At 41.4% G+C, this 13592-nt stretch overlaps 1 protein-coding gene across 1 annotated transcript in view; it reads right to left on the bottom strand.

Moving 5' to 3' along the window:
- Positions 1-8039: 8039 nt before the first annotated feature.
- CDH17 (cadherin 17) overlaps positions 8040-13592 on the bottom strand; it is a 37080-nt gene continuing 31527 nt past the window's right edge. Inside the window, exons 14-17 of the mRNA XM_027818236.3 lie at positions 12026-12262; positions 10372-10488; positions 10136-10252; positions 8040-8299 (exon numbers count right to left, since the gene is read on the bottom strand). Coding sequence (XP_027674037.2) covers positions 8199-8299; positions 10136-10252; positions 10372-10488; positions 12026-12262 — 572 coding nt within the window. The 3' untranslated portion in view covers positions 8040-8198. The remainder of the gene's footprint in view (positions 8300-10135; positions 10253-10371; positions 10489-12025; positions 12263-13592) is intronic.

Genomic DNA, 13592 nt, shown 5'->3' with positions numbered 1-13592 from the left:
TTCCTGGCTCAAGTCATTTGAAATTTTGTTTACAGAATCTAATTCTTCATTCTGAGTATCTTCAGGCATTTTCAACTGTACTCTGAGCGTTCACATATATAGCTGTAACTCACTGGTCAGTGGGTGTTATATGTCCCTTTCTATACCCAATCAGTCAAGTATGTGATTCTGTTTACTGCGTCCAACTAGAGGACCTGGCTTTATGGTTCAAGCAGAAGGCTTATGAGGTCTCTTGTCCATCCTCTAGCATCAGCCAACTCGGTGACCATCACAGAAGTGGGGGCTTGTCTGGGATTTGAACTGCCATGGGCTTCAGATGCTGGAGATGAGTTTCATCCATTGAGGGGTAGTATGTAATCTTCTGGTCAGTGTGTGTTGCCCATCCCCTCTCTGACCAATGCACACAGGATCCTAGTCAGTTACAGCCACTGCATGGTGTAACAATGTACTAGTTTTAACTAAAGTTGCCACCCAGTTTTGAGGAAATAACAAGAGAAACTGATTTTTCAAAAAAATCTTCCAAAACTCCTTATGAATTCTACTTAAGAATACCTGTTAGACAGGAAGGATGGGAAGACACCTTTGCAGTACAATCAATGTGAACTATAAGATTTTATGGGCCAGGTTCTTAATTCCTCCTAAATTCCCTTTTTCCATACTCCACACACATGATATGGAATGTCTTATTCCAGATGGCAATACATTTCTGCCAGTTTTAACTGGCAAAGCAGTAGATAATGTAGTGTAGGGTGCAATCATGCATCAGCCTGGAGATTGGCTGAGTATCAGCTAGGTGTCTTTCATGTAGAGTGTCTATGATTATATGACAAGTACAGATGTACTGTATTTTAAAAGCAGGAATTAGGACACTTTCCCCCAATAACTGCAGTTCTATGTCATTTGTTCTACAAATTCAGATTAAAATCTTTTAATTTTTATAACAAACATGTTTACAAGAGAACTGGAAAAAATATACTTCCTGTCAGTTTAACAAATGCAGGTCATGAATTTTGGAGATAATCTTTAAAGCCTCATGACTCATTAATCTTGTAAAGAGAAGTAGAATGTGTTCAGACATTCTTTCCTATCTTTGAGCCTAATAAAGAGAACTCTACATATTTAAAGGAGAAGCCATCAAAAGGAACAGAGTCAGGGGATACATTCTCAACTGATTTCATCATTGGTTGGCTGTGTAGTGTTGTCCTTTGCAGAAAGAATGTGACTAAAGTCCAAAGTGATCAAAGATGTATTAAAAGTGTGTTCTTCCACCAATGACTTGGGCCAAACCCTCCTTTTCTTTTTATTACACAAAACAAAAAATCAGTCCCTGTCCCAAGTGCTACTCAAGTTGTCCCATTAATTTCTGTGTGTAAGGTGGGCAGGTCTCTGATCCCATTACTAGTTTCTGCTAATTACCTTCTGTTTATAGCAGTAGTTCTGTGTGGGGTTTTCTGACTACAAAATTTGATTAGTTGATAATAGTTGGTGGGTGTGTATTATATATATACATACACATAGAGGTACGTGTGGCATACCTGTTGCTGAAACGTGAAAAGTGGATTTAGGACAAAATTATAAAATTTAGGTGCCATTAACGATAGACATGCAAATGGCTAAAGTTTTAGAAGTTTGGCCTATGTTGTCTTTCAGTCTTAAGAAACAAATGTGCTTCAGTCTTTACAATACCGTTCATAAGTGATTTTAGCTCTACACTGAAAATTCAGTGCAACTGTACTTTGGGAGCATTACCGCTCCAGTTGAGCGCCCCCTCTTGGTTACTCACCAGACTGCTTGAGGGGATCCAGCTGTTGAATCTGTGCATGTTTTAAGCCTAGAGTCTGAACAGAATCCAAACACTGCCCCAGGTACCCCTAAGAGCCCCTCAGTGCCAGATGGTTTGTTGTCCTGTAACAGCAACTCCTAACCACATTGCTGTCATAATATTTACCTGTACAGAAGGTCATGTAAGGTATCAAATGAAAGCTTATATCATACTGCTCACCACAAGCATGGCATGATGTATGTATGGGTGATCATGAATAAGTTATATGTATGTAATAAAAAATATGTTTAAACCACGTAAACAGGCAGAGTTGATAAACAAGTTTGTCCTAGATAAAAGAATGTTGATTTACTGTCTTCCTAGGCCTATGAGGTAAATTAAGCACTGTAAAAACCTAAACATAATGGGAACTGCATTTGCATGTAAGTCAACAGGAAAAGCCAGGCTGAGCTCGATGTGAAATCAGCATGGGAGGATATGGCAGACTACAACCACAAGGACTTGTCCTATCTCTAATCTAAACAATTAGTTTTGGGGGAAATATAAGGAGAAGCAAAAAGACACTTTGTTGTCCATTTCACTGAGGGGCACTCTTAGTGAGAGGGAGTGATTTGCGACTATTATGGATTATGGCTGTGATTGAAAACGAGCAAGTTCTGCAGAAAGACTTTGAGGGTGAGAAAACTGCTTTAGCTAGAGAAATCTAGCCTGCTAAAGTTATATATTTAGTCTTTTAGAAGAGTGTTATACTTTTGTTTTATTAGTAACCACTATCCTTGCTGATTTCAGAGTAGCAGCCGTGTTAGTCTGTATCCGCAAAAAGAAAAGGAGGACTTGTGGCATCTTAGAGACTAACAAATTTATTTGAGCATAAGCTTTCGTGAGCTACAGCTCACTTCATCGGATGCATGCAGTGGAAAATACAGTGAGGCGATTTTATATACACAGAGAACATGAAACAATGGGTGTTACCATACACGCTGTAACGAGAGTGATCAGGTAAGGTGAGCTATTACCAGCAGGACTGCGGGGGGACAGGGGGAGACTTTTTGTAGTGATAATCAACGTGGGCTATTTCCAGCAGTTGACAAGAACGTATGAGGAACAGTAAGGGGGGGGGAATAAACATGGGGAAATAGTTTTACTTTGTGTAATGACACATCCACTCCCAGTCTTCATTCAAGTTAATTGTATCCAGTTTGCAAATTAATTCCAATTCATCAGTGTCTCATTGGAGACTGTTTTTGAAGGTTTTTTTTGTTGAAGAATTGCCACTTTTAGGTCTGTAATCAAGTGATCAAAGAGATTGAAGTGTTCTCCGACTGGTTTTTGAATGTTATAATTCTTGACGTCTGATTTGTGTCCATTTATTCTTTTATGTAGAGACTGTCCAGTTTGGCCAATGTACATGGCAGAGGGGCATTGCTGGCCCATGATGGCATCTATCACATTGGTAGATGTGCAGATGAACGAGCCTCTGATAGTGTGGCTGATGTGATTAGGCCCTATGATGGTGTCCCCTGAATAGATATGTGGACACAGTTGGCAATGGGCTTTGTTGCAACTTCAAAAACAAACTCCAACGAGAGACTGCTGAATTGGATTTAATTTGCAAACTGGATACAATTAACTTAGGCTTGAATAAAGCCTGGGAGTGGATGTGTCATTAGACAAAGTAAAACTATTTCCCCATGTTTATTTCCCCCCGCCCGCCCCGCTGTTCCTCAGATGTTCTTGTCAACTGCTGGAAATGGCCCACCTTGATTATCACTACAAAAGGTTTTTTCCCCGCCACTATCCTGCTGGTAATATCTCACCTTACCTGATCACTCTTATTACAGCGTGTATGGTAACACCCATTGTTTCATGTTCTCTGTGTATATAAAATCTCTCCACTGTATTTTCCACTGAATGCATCCGATGAAGTGAGCTGTAGCTCACGAAAGTTTATGCTCAAATAAATTTGTTAGTCTCTAAGGTGCCACAAGTACTCCTATCCTTGCTGAGAGTCACTATACCTACTTTCCAGCATCCTTACTTGGTGTCACTTAAATCTGTTCTTTATTAATAGACTTATTCTTGGTTTTATTGTAAATTCATCGCAGTCCTGTAATATTATGTGCGAATCCTCAGCTGACCCAAACAGGCTGGTGTGTACACTACCTCTTTGGATACAGAATACTTGGTAATTTCTATAAGTGTCCAGTGATGGGGGCTGGATAGTGCAGGGAAGGACTCTTCAAGGGGGCTCCGGATTGAAGTGCAGCTGCAATGCAAGTAAAGGCTGGCACAGCTTCTGAGGAGATTGTCTGGGTGGCTCAAAGACTGAAGTGACAGAGAGCACTAACACCCAGTGTAGCACCGGCAAGCCTCTCGCTCTCATTGAAGCAGAGAGGTAACAAGGTGACTCACAGTCCTGAGTGCTCTGAGAAAGTGTTATACCTCTGTCTTTGAGACCCATAGGCACACTCTTGGGCTGCAACCCTCTGCCTAGCGCCCCCTCCTGAGAACTGCGACCATGCTACCCATTACCAAACCCCTGGAGTCTGTGTTGACTCCTCAGTCCTCCTCTGTAGTTTAAACATACAGTTTTGCAGAACTCCAGCTCAAAAGGTGCTGAGGGCCCATAGTTTACCACTTCAAGGGCCATGTGAATAGTGTAACACAACACACACAGACTTTGCACATGATTCTAAAACCATTGCTCTTTACTTAATTGCACGAGAAATATGCAGACATATACAATAATAATAAACCTTACATGCTTTTTCCTGCCTCAGTTTCTTCACCACTCTGGAGTGTTCTTTGGGCTGGGGTCCAGGGTCCTCTAAGGCCATGCAGGGTCCTTCTGCTGCAGTGCACGTCTTATGTTCTGAAACATGGATTCTTCCTCCCACCCACCCCCAGTTTGTGTTCTCTGACCTTGGCGAATGCATCCTCTTCCCCTCTCCTGCCCAAAACTTCCTTTGTGTCTTTCCCCTGTGACTCCTTTTACAAACTTTTAGCCCCTCGAACAGGTGGCTCCCATATCAGCCTCTTCAGGTGATCCCAGACTTTGATGCTCGGTGACCACTCCCCTGAGAAACCAGTTCTCCTGGGTAGGAGTCAGCCTATTGTTTAGAGTGATTCAGTTTCAATGGGACATTGTCATTGGCCCTCTATTGTCAGCCCTTTGCCATCAGCCTTCGGAATGCCAGTCCAGCATGGTGGTAACAGGAGAGAGAAGGTAAAGACCCGCACATCCAAAATGGAGCCTGCAGTCTGACACAGATAAATATAAAGAGCCCCCAAGATCAAACAGAAGTCATAAGTTGTACGTACAGATTCTCCACATTCCTCCCCCTCAAAAAAGAACAGAGCAGGGATACATGCCAAGTACCCCAGAGATGTTCTGTAATTCCACTTCTAGACAGAGTATCTGCTATTACTTATTAATTCAAATTCATACATTCAGTCAGTAAACACTTGCACTGATTATATATATACACACACACACGTACCAATACACAGTTTTATGACAAAGGGGCACAGTAAGTATGGGCAGAATGCCTGGGCCCGCATATGCTTTTGTCTCTTCAATACTTCTGACTGGTAGGGGTGTCCACGAGAGACTGGTCCCTCTGCAGGGTGGATCTTGGCACTGCAGTGCTTCTGGGAGATGAGTGGTCCCTGTCCTGGGGCGAGGTTGAATCTCCCTATTTTCTCCCAAGACCAGTCCCCTTCTTCATACTCCTGGAGAGAGGTGAGTTGCACTTCCTCCTCACTGGGATCAATTACATCTTGACTGACCACCGTGAAACCATACATTAAGAAGAACCTTCCCCCCTTTTCCATCTTCCCCAAGTGATTGTTTCACACCCCTGTGGGGATTTTCACACCCTCTGGCAGGTATCATGAGTTTAGCGGTATTCTTTACCACCCTCAGGTTTACTTCTCCCAGCAGAGGTCTGATACAAAGCATCTTTCCGCCATGAAAGAGCTTGGGAAGGGCTGAGCTGAAGAAACCTGTTGAAGGACTGGGGAGAAGGCTTAAGAGACAGGCCGACAAGCATGGGAAGTAGCCCTGAGGGACAAGTAAAGCAGAAACCTCTGAGGCTGGAGATGCTAGCAACTTTAGTGTTTCGGGCCTCAGTGTTGGAGCCCCTGGTAGGGAGAGGGCACAGGCTGTTCTGTGCCTTAATAGTGCCACTGGTTTTGCTGAGACCCCTGCAACCAAGTGCAAAGGATTGTTTGTAGACCCCTAGCTGCAAGAAGGGTGAACCCTTGTTGAGGGGAGGAGGTTGAGGTCTCACAGACCTTGAAGACAGGGCTGTGGCCCAGGGAGGATGAAAGACTTTGAGGGCCCTGCACTGCACTGAAGGATTAAGATATGGAATGGTGGTGTTCTCTTGTGGACTTTTCCTTACCTTAGAACAAGCAGATGTTTTAATTTGTCCTGAAGGCCAAACTATCCACAGCTGGGAGGGAAGCTTTGCAGAGAGCAAGGTAAATTACTCAAAGGAGGTGAGGAAACTGAGACAGCGCCTGCATCTCCATAGGATGAGGTAAGAGCTCTGTGACAGAGCACAAGAAATGTAGAATCAGGCTCATAGTGTCAAACTCAATAATACAGTATAATGTCTTCTGGCTGGGGTGAATACAGGTGAACCACAGAGCGTATTTATCTTCCTACAGAAAAGTGAGGTGTCCTAAATGGGAGACAGTCTGACTGAGTGAAACTAAAACAGAAGTTAAAACAAAATGGAACTTTTGCATATTTTCTCTTGAGATAGAACCACATTGGTATATATAAATACAGTGGTGGTCTTTAGTTCCTAATAATTTATTTTATTTATAAAAATATAAATACACTCATCCCTAACACTGCACCCTCTCACGTAATTTAGTGTCACAGTTATCAAACACAATGGACTGTTCTTCCCATCATAAAATACACTTCAGCAGATGAAATAACTCCCACAGCAAACAACCAAAGCTCTCCAACCTTCAGCAGCTGGACAATGTGATGTGGTGAGACATGGCTGAAGGCCAAAAGCAACGTTTTTATTGGCAGTACTCTAGGAAAACATATTTTAATGCAATGCTACCAGAGTAATGTTCCTTTCCTTCCAGATCTGTACATTATACAAACGTGACCAAAAAATTGCTACGTAAACACCCACCCTCCCACATCCCTCACCTCCCTTTCAAAAGAGCATAGCCTTTCAAATTTGGGACATAAGTGCATAATTTGTAAGTTTTTATTCCCTGCTCAAAAAACCAAACAATCTTTCATTAGCGTACCACCAAATAATGCATCAATATAAGTCTGTTTTTTAAACCAATTGTATTTTCTTCCCAGAGTGAGACCTACGGGCCAAATGGAGTTCATTGAAATCTAAGATATAGCTTGCAGGTGTAGACATCTTCAGTGCATAGGTACACTACACAGATATGATAAGTCCCAGAATGCAATTACCCCATCATGATATAATCAGGCATGAATTAGGTACAGCCCACTGGCTCCTGGCAAGTTACCATTTCAGGTCTCTTTTATGGAAAGTTTTGTGTTAAACCCTGCCAACAGCGTTGGTTTTCTATCCTTGTTTCATGGACAGGCAATAAATCCCTTGGGAGAACATATAATTACTATCTAATGTGCACAGAGCCAGAAGTTATTTGCAATATTATAATACAGTAGCACATCAACCAATTTGTACAGTCTTTAAAAATCTTTCTTTTTTGTTCTTCTTGGAACACTAAAGGAGGACAATGGTGCTTACACAAACAATATAGACTATCCCAGTGGATACACGCAATAAAGGGAAAATTAAAATACCTACTATTTCACTACCCTAGGTTGCTTAACTTATTGGTGAGTCACAGTAATTCTTTTTGTCCTAAATTTACAAGAATAATGTAATAATACAAGCAGGTGTGGTCCAAGTCAGAATATCTCCAGGCATAGCTAGCTTTGGGGAGCAGTTAAATTTATTGTCAAGGGATCCCTCCCACTTTGTGGGAGAGCCCTAAATTTAGTGTAGGACTTCATTTAATTACACACTCTCTGCACATTGATTGACACTCTGGTAACTTGTTGTTGAAAAGAGAATTGTAGGAAAATGAAAACTTTCTCTAAGAATATAGAGCAGTCAGTATTTACTAATAGTTTCCACACTAACAGGACTATAAGTCTTTCTGGGATCACAGCTTTTTGGTACCAGCACACGTTAACTCCTGCCAAGGGCTGATATTTTTATTAATGGCTGCCACTGTACATTGTATATAGATTTTATAACTGAATCTTAATATCTAATAAAAGTGGGGAACAGGGGGAACCTGCATATACATGTTTGTGTCAAGAGTTTCTGAAAATACATTTATGGGAGGTCTGAGTTACAAAAGTCATTTGTTCCCCTAATAAAATAAACAATGATTATGTTAATGTTTTCAGTTCAGATGGCTTAGCTGCATTTCTCTTAAGTCCTTTCATTTTCTTGTATTGCAGTCTGAGAAATATGCCTCCTACAATAAAACCTGAAAGAGAAGAAAAATCATGGCCTAATAAAGGAAATTTTAAAACATTCTTAAAGTATTTCAGCAAGGGATTAATCTTCATTAATATACAACTATTCACAATACTTTCCCATCCCTAATTGGAACTAAATGGATTTTAGGGATATAGGAATTACCAAACTGGACCAGATTTCTGGTTCAGTTGCTTCTCTGTGATGCGGGAGGTTTCTTCCTTAATCCCCTTCAGTTAGAGGTTATTTTATGGCCTGAGGCATGAGGGGTTTTATCCCTTATCATTTTTCTTATCCTAGCCAGTATAACTGTAGATGTTCTCATTATCAATATAAATGTTCAGTCTCTTTCTAAAATTGTACTAAGCCCTTGGGCTCAATGATATTTTGTGGCAATTATTGCACCGTGTAAAATTTTTTCCTTTTTACCAGTCTTAAATTTATTGTTTTCATTTTCAGTGAATGTCCCCTTGTTCTTCTCTTCTGAGAAAGCATATGAGTGGCTGAGTTATCCTCTGTATACCATTTATTATTCTGTACATCTTTACTATGTCACCTCTTATTAGTCTCCACTCTGCACTGAATAGTCCTAATCTTTTCAATCTCTCTACACATGAAAGTCGTTCCAGATCTCTCATCCTTTTCATTGCCCAGCTCTGAACCCCCTGCTAAATCTGTCTGAGTGGCTATGGTTCTTTCTCCTGATTCAAAGGGGAAAAAGTCCTTTATATGTGTGAAAGTGAAGGTGTATGTTTGACGCAGTAGTTTATTTTTAAAATCATGAGTCGTATACAGGTTTTTTTTTACAATTTACTTTCACTGGCCTCTTTAAAGTAGGCTAGCATAGAGCTGGACAAAATGTCTTCACTGAGTTTTCTGGCAAACCAACAGCGAATAGAAATTTCAAGTAGGGCAGTGATGTGGGATCAAGTCCTTAGTACGAGGAGTCATGTTTTGCTATTCCTGTTAATCTAATTTTCCTATGGTACGTTTTGTCTCTAGTTCATATTAAATGAGAGGTTGGATGAAGGTATTACAGGGAAATAGTGATTTCAGAGGTTTGAACATAGATCTGATGTAAAGGCTTTCTCTGGCAACCACAAACTCTGATCCTGGCTTTTTCCATTCTCTTAGCTTTCTTTGAATCACAGTATATCCCCTTTCCCCCTTCCATCTTCTAAGGACCAAATTATAGTCATAAGTAGTTTCTCTTCTTCCAGAGGCTTGTGAATTACACACCAAGTATCATCACAAAATCTTGGTTTCTCTTTCCTAGTTGCAGGGCAGAAAACTTGTTTTCTGGTGGCCATTCTTTTTTCCTGTGTAACTGAGGTAATTGAAAGCTGACACAACTTCTTTTTATATCATCTTCTAAGTTTGATCCCTTCGGATATGATGTCTACATTTTATTTAATTTCAGCTTTTTGATATTTTCACCCTCTCTAAATCTGAGTCACAATCTGCTGACTGTAGCTATGCCATCCAAAAATCACAGACTGTGCTCTGAATTCTTTTGTTTATTTACTTACTGGGCAGGATTGGTCGGGGGAGAGGGGAGAGGAGGAGACTGGATCTCATCGGTCTGTCATCCCTACTCCTTTTGTGCTTAAGCTTATTAAAAGAATACTCAAAAGCATTCTGTCTTGTTTTGGGGGGAAAGGTATACATCTGTTTGCCTTCATTCCATCAGCTCATGCCTAGCTGAATAAGATCCTGTGCAATACAATCTAACTTTACAATCATGCTTGTTGGCACCATAAATGTTGGTGTCCCACAGGAGTTAAAACAATGAATAATGTTAAACTGAGAAGTTAAAGTAATCATGTCTCTAAGAAATATCACCTACCGATGGATATCAATACTCCAAGAAGAATACCAACTGCCATGCCTGTGCTTGGCATCCCAGAATGGTTTTCTACTTCTATAAAACATCTCTTCGCATCTGTACACCTGCAAACGTTTACTGCAGTCAAAGACAAATGTCATAAGATTAGTGGAATCGTTTATCAGCCCGACAGAACTGTCCATGAATATTGCTGTTCTCTGTAAATCAGCCCCATAAGTGCTGTGTGTGTAACATACCTTGAAGATTCAGGTTTCCTTCCTGGGGTGGTTTTCCGTTGTCGTTAATTGTTAATGGAATGCTATAATTTTTCTCCTCTAGATTAGTGTGCTTTGGGGAAAGGTAAGCGCGGGTGCCTGTCAACATGGAACAGGACATACACATCAGGACAATGAGGGACTGTAAAACGTGCTCAGTTTCACTAAACACCACCTCCCTCTGCAGATGCCCTACTGCCCAGGTCTTTCTTTTTCCTTTTTTTTAAGATCTAGTGGTTCCCCAATCCATTCAAGCTGCTGTAAAGGGGCTCCAGGGAAGATGCAAGGGCCCCCCAGGGAATAACTCCAGGTGCAGACAGTCTTTGTGTCTGGCACTTAGCTGCCTCCATCGGCTCTCTGCCACCTCTGCAGGGACCCCAGGCAAGGGGGATATTCTAGGACAGGCCAGGGGTGGGGCAGAAGCCGGGTATGGACAGGCTGGAGGAAGGAGAGGTGGATGTATGAGAAGGAATCAGATGCTCATAGAGTTCTTACATGTGGTCTATTCTGCCCCCTGCAAAACCACATAGGGACTTTTATGATCATCTCATCTGATCTCCTGCACTCCATAGACTCTCACCCAGTGCCTTCTGCATCTTAACTTCTACAATACACCACTTCTTATATTCAGAAGGAATTCCACACTCGTGCAATCATTTCAGAATATCTAAACCAACCACCCTCGCATTACACCCCATGATAACCTAACATGGCAGGCTTTCCTAAAAAGTGTCCCCAAGGTCACCTAGCAGGACAGGCCACTCCTCTGATGTATGCAAACTAAGCCAGTATAGTGGGGAAGCCTTCACAAAACATTCTAGCTACAATACATACCGTAAATCTTTAGTCAGATTTTGCACATTGCCACATCCAACATCAAAATATTAAAATGCAATGTCCTGGGAAAAGTATCTAATGCACAGTTTACTCTAGCTGCTCTGTTTCTGTATCAAAAATGGTTTTATACTGTTTATATTGAAGTAGACTCCCACAGCACTTTGAGTCACATGTGTTTCTTCTCTCTTCTTTTCAGAAAAATCCCAGTTTGCTAGCACACTAAATAAAAGCATCATCTCTTACAAACGGGTTTTATCAATGTAAAATAAAGCCAAATACAACAATCTAAAGTGTTGCAATAATCATGTACTCAAATATATATTACTTTCTCAACACACCTAAATATTTCAAAAAAAGAAAAGGAGTACTTGTGGCACCTTAGAGACTAACCAATTTATTTGAGCATGAGCTTTCGTGAGCTACAGCTCACTTCATCGGATGCATACTGTGGAAATTGCAGAATATCATTATTATATACACAGACACCATGAAACAATACCTCCTCCCACCCCACTCTCCTGCTGGTAATAGCTTATCTATTATCATCTTATCCGATGAAGTGAGCTGTAGCTCACGAAAGCTCATGCTCAAATAAATTGGTTAGTCTCTAAGGTGCCACAAGTACTCCTTTTCTTTTTGCGAATACAGACTAACACGGCTGTTACTCTGAAACCTAAATATTTCAATGTACAATATATAACACAGAAAGGTCAGAATGAAACAGGAATCCAACCATTTCTTAAATATACACAATAAATGCATGTACATGCTACATTTTCAATATGATTGAAAAACTTACCGTCTATTCTAGAAATTTCCCAGTCACGCTTTATATTTTCACCGCCTCCAAGAGAAAAATTGAATTCTGGAGAATACGGTTGTTGATCGTCATCGGTGGCCTGGATCTCTGCTCTTGCTCCTCCCTGGAGCGGATGGCAGAAGAATAGATGATTACCCTTTGTTAGCCGGGGAGGATTATCGTTCACATCTTTTATGAATAGCATGAAGACTGCTGTGGAGCTCTGAGATTTTTTATCTGTAGAATTTAAAGCAGTGCAAAATTATACTTCAGGTCGTGGACTTCAAATTCACGGTCGCTTGGGGCTGGGTTGTTGCTTTTGCAGCTGCAGTGGCCTTGAACAGAGTGGGTGTGGTGGTGCAACATGAGAGAGGCAGGTGCCGGAGCTACTCCGTCTGTAGAATACAGAGGCAGTCAGTCTCTGGAGGGACTGAGCGGGTGTAGTCAGTCAGAAGTGGCAACTAGTGTCACTTTTTTTAAAGTGCTGGGGAGGGGGGATCACACACACCCCTGCACTTTTTAAAAAGTAACACTAGCTGCCACTTCTGACTGACTAGTGCTGGCTTCTGAGTGCTAACTGGTGAAAGAGGAGATATATTAAGCCACCATATCCAGCAAGCCCTCTTTGGAGCAGGGAACTCCAGCCTTTTATGTTAAGTGAACACAAGCCCCAGCCTTTTGGCTATTCCCTGCGTGAGCAGGCAAAAGGCAAGATGTGGTTGCCTTTCTTTGCACATCCCAGCAACAGCAGCCCCAATCTAGTTCTTCATCTAAGAAGACCTTCTCTTTCCCCAGTAATGTCAACTGTTCTTTTGATATGTCAAAAACAATGGACAGTATTAAATGTTAAGTAATTGTTGTTGTGTTCAAGTTAGTTAGGGAAACCTGGGTTTATGCCTTAAAAGACAGATTTCAACCCAAATACATCCCAGTCTTGTTAGCCATCCATGCAGTGTAGGTGGCAAAATTAAATCCCCTGCTGGTATAAACAAAAGAAATACTATTTTTCAGTTCACCTCATACAAGTACTGTAGTGCAATCTCTTTATCATGAAAGTGAAACTTACAAATGTAGAATTATTATTTTTTCCACATAACTGCACTCAAAAACAAAACAATGCAAAACTTTAGAGCCTACAAGTCCACTCGGTTCTACTTCTTGTTCAGCCAATTGCTAAGACAGATAAGTTTGTTTACATTTATGGGAGATAAAACTGCCTGCTACTTATTTACAATGTCATCTGAAAGTCAGAATAGGCATTTGCATGGCACTGTTGTAGTCGGCGTTGCAAGGTATTGTCACAAAGCTCTGTCCTTGCCTCCATGGGTCCCGCGTTTCCTGGCTCACTGTGACTCTGCACGTAACCCTTCTCTCTCTAGAGACAAGGGTCACAGTCTACTGAGCCATTTTCATCATAAGCCAGCGAGGGAGGTGAGGAGAAGTTATCCTTCCTTGCATAGTCTCTGTTGTCTCCCAGTCTCAGTGATTAATCAGGGGGAAAAGGTGGCGGGGGGAGCCCAGGCCCACCCTCTAATCCGGGCTCCAGATATGGTAGCTGACCTTTTAG

This window comes from Chelonia mydas, chromosome 2, assembly GCF_015237465.2.
Source record: "Chelonia mydas isolate rCheMyd1 chromosome 2, rCheMyd1.pri.v2, whole genome shotgun sequence".
NCBI lineage: Eukaryota > Metazoa > Chordata > Testudines > Cheloniidae > Chelonia > Chelonia mydas.
The sequence above is the reverse complement of the archived record's forward strand: the minus strand, read 5'-3'. Positions and strand labels throughout refer to the sequence as shown.